General features: G+C 45.5%; 1 protein-coding gene across 2 annotated transcripts; it reads right to left on the bottom strand.

Annotated features, from left to right (window-relative positions):
- Nucleotides 1–855: 855 nt before the first annotated feature.
- On the bottom strand, nt 856–4,293 carry LOC123050562 (peptidyl-tRNA hydrolase, mitochondrial). 2 transcript variants are annotated; one of them, XM_044473342.1, is made up of 9 exons: nt 4,069–4,293; nt 3,421–3,632; nt 3,252–3,336; nt 3,089–3,156; nt 2,868–2,918; nt 2,715–2,792; nt 2,005–2,090; nt 1,850–1,926; nt 856–1,220 (listed from the first exon to the last, which is right to left on the bottom strand). In XM_044473342.1, exons 2-8 carry the CDS (start codon nt 3,586–3,588, stop codon nt 1,866–1,868), a joined length of 597 nt encoding a protein of 198 aa, XP_044329277.1. In that variant the 5' UTR covers nt 3,589–3,632; nt 4,069–4,293; the 3' UTR covers nt 856–1,220; nt 1,850–1,865. The 2 variants fall into 2 exon arrangements, with proteins under 2 accessions (XP_044329277.1, XP_044329276.1); XM_044473341.1 differs by having other exon boundaries at nt 2,005–2,063; nt 2,719–2,792.
- Nucleotides 4,294–4,556: the final 263 nt, after the last annotated feature.

Here is a 4,556-nt window from a genome sequence, read left to right as displayed (position 1 = left end):
TGTTACAGACGCCTTCTTCCCCGGCCGCGCTGCACCCAGAGCCAGTGGGGGTGGGGCTGGGTCGGGTCGGGATCAGTAAAAGCAGAGGGTTAGCGTAGCACTAACCCCGGTGATGAGGCGGCCAGCCCTGGGGTCGGATCGCCGCTGCCGAGCACGCATGGGTGGCTTTGGATTCCGGGAGGACGCACTGGTGCATGGTTTGGGCCGGGCGGTGGCAGCGCGCGCCGTGTGGGTTGGCCCGACCCGACCCCGACGGACGGACGGAGCATTGGTGTGGGCAGGGCAGCCGGGGTCCGTGTGGCAGACGCGGCTGGAGGGAGATCACTGGGATCGTGCGCGGAGCAGTGGCAGCAGCGAGCTAGGGACACCGGCAGCGGTACCCCACGGCACAGGCACACACTGGCAGTGGTGTGCCTGCCGTGATCTTTTCCATCCATCGATCGTCTGCCCCTTGCGAGTGCCGGGTGGTCATCATGGTAGTATTGGTCTGTGACTCACTGGAGATGAGACGTGTTGGTGTGGGCGAGGTGACACTGCCATGCCCACACCACAGGCACTGCTGCTGCTGCTGCTCCAGTCCAGTCCAGTCCAGTGTGCTTCCCTCCTTGTTGAAAACTTTGAATGGAATTGCTCCCATACTCACACGTACAGCAAAGGGAAAACACATCTGCCCATCCTTCTCAGCTGGAGACTTCTTTGGGCTGGGATTCTTTATAAGATCATAGGATTTGAATTTTGAATGGCACTAAGCCGACATATTGCTGGTCTGCCTTTTTCATGCCATTTCTAGGGTCTGCGTTTTGAATGGCACCTGCGAGTGATCTGCGTTTCCTACGTGGAGAGATCAGATTGTAGTAAAAGGGGGCCGACACTTCTGCCAAGTTTTATTTGCGACAGGAGATAGGGACGAAGGTCCCCGGCCCGTACAACGTCCAGATCCACATTGTTCATGCCTAAGTCTTGCCACACAAGCACATTTGGAATGGGGCCTGTCAAGAACTCTAGGAGAAAACAGGCACATCAGAGCTTACAGCAAATCATACATACAGTATTTCTCCAGGCCCAAGCGGTTTGTAGCCATCTTTCAATTACAGCTGCTGGTCATGTGAGACCAGATGCTTGTACTTCTGATCCACGTTTGACGCTCTCGCCGCCTCCGTCAGACCCTTGGTCACCACCATCTTCAGAATGTCGCAACCCTCTTTTATGGCCGAATCAATCTAGGTTCAAAACAGGAAGACACAAAACACAATAAGCCTCCGGTTGATGTATGCGGCACTCAATATATAAGCTTATTTCAGTATGTTTCTTTCGGCCAAGTGTGGAACGCCCAACACGCCTCCAGTCAGTCAGTCAGACTATGTTCAGTTTGAAGCACAATATCTATGTCTATGTGCATCTAGTTCGATCATATGAAGATGATATGGTTAAATTCACTTGTCTCAGAATACACTGATCACACAATTTAAGTTTTGGAAACCATCTGAATGTCGAGGATTCCTCTGATTGCTGACTCTGGAGTACTAAAAATGGTGGCAACAGACGAATGCAGTCATAAAATGGGCTACTCGATTAAAACTGCCGGTATAAGTAAGGTGTTTGCCACTTGCAAGAAACTTTGCAAAAACTCACCAAGGTTTAACTGAATCATATTAAATCAAGAGCTTGCTTATACAATATTGTTTGGTCATACCTGTCCTAGCAGATTAATGGACATGACCATGGAACCACAGAACAAATGAAGGAGTTTTAAATTAGTTTATTAAGAGTTAATAACAAATAAGACACGATAATAAAAAGAAGCATTGCATTAAACTGGAACTACATGGTAAAAGCAATAAAGATTTACCCGTTCCCGACCAGTCTTATTGAACTTCTGAAGCACAAAAGCTTTGGGATCCATCTGACCAGGAGGTCGTCCAATTCCTACATATGCCAAACTATGAATTTTTTTTTGTCCAGAAAAGGAAAATAAAATCTGAATCCTGCTGTTGTCAAACCTACCGATCCTTAATCGACCAAATTCCCGGTTCTTGCGAAAATGATAGATCACACTCTTCAACCTGATAAACTAACAAGGTAAATGTTTCCTGTCAAGATAAAAAAAAGCCCTCATCTGACAGAACACACACAGATTTCAGAGTGCCAATGGTCTGCATCCATACGCAAATACCAAATTTAATGATGGAGAATTCTATGACACTAATTAAAGAGTGCTCATGTTTGGAAGATGATTTTCAGTAGCTGACTAAATGTCAAAGTCTGTTAAATGGCAAGTAGAAACAAGTGCACTAAAAGGATCATGGTGGCATGATGAAATGAAAAGAAGAAACGTGTGCATTCAGGAATACAACAACTAACATGAAGTATAATTACTAAGATGGTACACCTGCTTTATCAATGAAATGAACAAGCTTTCCCACTTGTAAAAAAATCTACAGAACAGAAGAGAAGTTCTGGCAATCTCTGTTTCTCAAAGATAATTTGCATAATGATTACCAGTTCACTGAAACAGTGTATCTTCTAAGGGAATACCAACAAACTAGATTAGAGGTCCAAGACAACGATCTGAAATTTTAAACTGATAAATTACAGATATATGCTTTTCATTATTTCTGTATTTAAACACAACGCATGAACACATGGTTTTCCCTTTGGAATCTTCTGACACAGGAATAAAACTCTTTCAGAGAGCACATAAAGTTAAGGTTTACCAACCCATTGTGACGTCCATATCCTCCTTTAGGTTGTAAACGGAGAACTCCACACGGCAGGTCCGTGTCATCATATGCCTAAGACTCAAAAAACAGAGAAATCAGATCACCACATAAGGTGGCGCCGATGAAGATTAGAAAACAAGCGCTTACCACTATGACACGGTGAAGTGGCAGTTTATAATAGGCAGCAAGTGCACCAGCCTGTAATAAGAAAAGGAAAAACAGAGGGGTGTCAGCGTCACAAGCATTTAACATGCTGTCATGGTTCACGGTCAAGCCAGTCAAAATGAACTGCATCGCATGAAAAATGTATAGGAAGGAAAATATGTATAGTATTAAATTTGAAGAAGTCTTCCAAAACTGTTGCTTACAGATTCACCACTCAGATTTATGTATGTTTGAGGCTTGGCAAGCAAAACAGGGACACCATCTACCACCACTGCGGAAGGCCGGAACTTTAATTCAATTCAACTCTTTGTACTTTGAAAACAGAATATGCATTACTTTCTGAGGGATATACAGATGGAGCCAAACCTTCACCAAATAGTGCTTTGAAATGATGCGTTGTCAGGGATATGCCCTGAGACTCTGCAAATGCATCTATCATATCAAACCCAACCTGCAAGGCGAAACAACACAAAAGAGCTCTGAGAATAAAGCCGAGCCACTGAATTCCAAACAAAAGATGAGAAGTAGAACTTACATTGTGTCTGGTGGATTGGTACTTCTCACCGGGGTTACCGAGGCCAATAAAAAGCCATGGTTGTATTACCGAGCTCGATGAAGATGGAGGTAGTGAGGATGTCCGGCAGGTGGAGATGTAAAGCTTTGAAAGGAAGGGAGCAAATCCCATCCGAAGCTTTGCCCGCATGATTTACTTGATCATAGGAGTCCAAACTGCCATAAGTGCAAAACCTGATGGAAAATAATCCGTGAGGTAAACCAATTCTGTGAGTGACCACTGGCAATGCTGCAGCAAAACAAGAGGCCAAAACACACAGATATTCATATTGGACCCAAGCCAATATCTAGTGAGTAGTGACGCACATTGGCCACAGCAGAACACAGAAGTATCCAAGGCAGAAAGAGCTCGAACAATCATGGAAGAAAGCACTTTTACAATCGCAGCATCTAGCTTAAGCATTTCATCATACAGCTGCTAGACAATAACATGTGCCGGCCTCATCCCAATGCCTGAGCTGCAAAACTATCCTGAACTCTAGATCATGATTCAATCATACCATCGGCTCTAATTAGACTCCGTGCTCGAAATGCTAAAAAGCTCCCAAAATGACAGCTCCCCGGCCACATTCGGAGATTCAAGTGCGGGTGAGGACCAGAGAATGCTTACAAGTCGGCTGCAGAGGGCACGATCCCCACGGCACCGGTGAAGACCGTCGCGGAGCAGGGGGCACGGCCGGTGCACCTGGTCTTGATCCGCTTGTTCCCGTCAGCGCGTTGTGGAGTGGCCGCCGGCTCCAGCGCCGTCGCGTCGCTTTTTTTCTTTCCCGAGAGGTTCGCCGTCGCGCGCCGCTGTGTGCGCAAGAGAATTTGGTCGCTCACCGGTGTGCTTGGGCCTCCAGAGAGAGTGGTAAGCTAAAACCCATTGTGTATGGGCCTAAAATATAGGCCCCGATTTGAACGCGGACAGAAACTCAAAAAGCTACAACTAGTGAATATCATTTATGTCAAAAAAACATTTATGTCAAAAAAAGTTTAAAAAAATACATGTACGAAAAAACTGGCATGAAAATTTCACACATGTTGTTTGGATGTCATATAGGAGAGACACACAATGGTAGACACGGCGATGAAAGAATATAAAGTGAGACCGTGTGA

This window comes from Triticum aestivum, chromosome 2D, assembly GCF_018294505.1.
Source record: "Triticum aestivum cultivar Chinese Spring chromosome 2D, IWGSC CS RefSeq v2.1, whole genome shotgun sequence".
Taxonomy (NCBI): domain Eukaryota; kingdom Viridiplantae; phylum Streptophyta; class Magnoliopsida; order Poales; family Poaceae; genus Triticum; species Triticum aestivum.
This window is presented reverse-complemented; position numbering and strand designations above follow the sequence as displayed.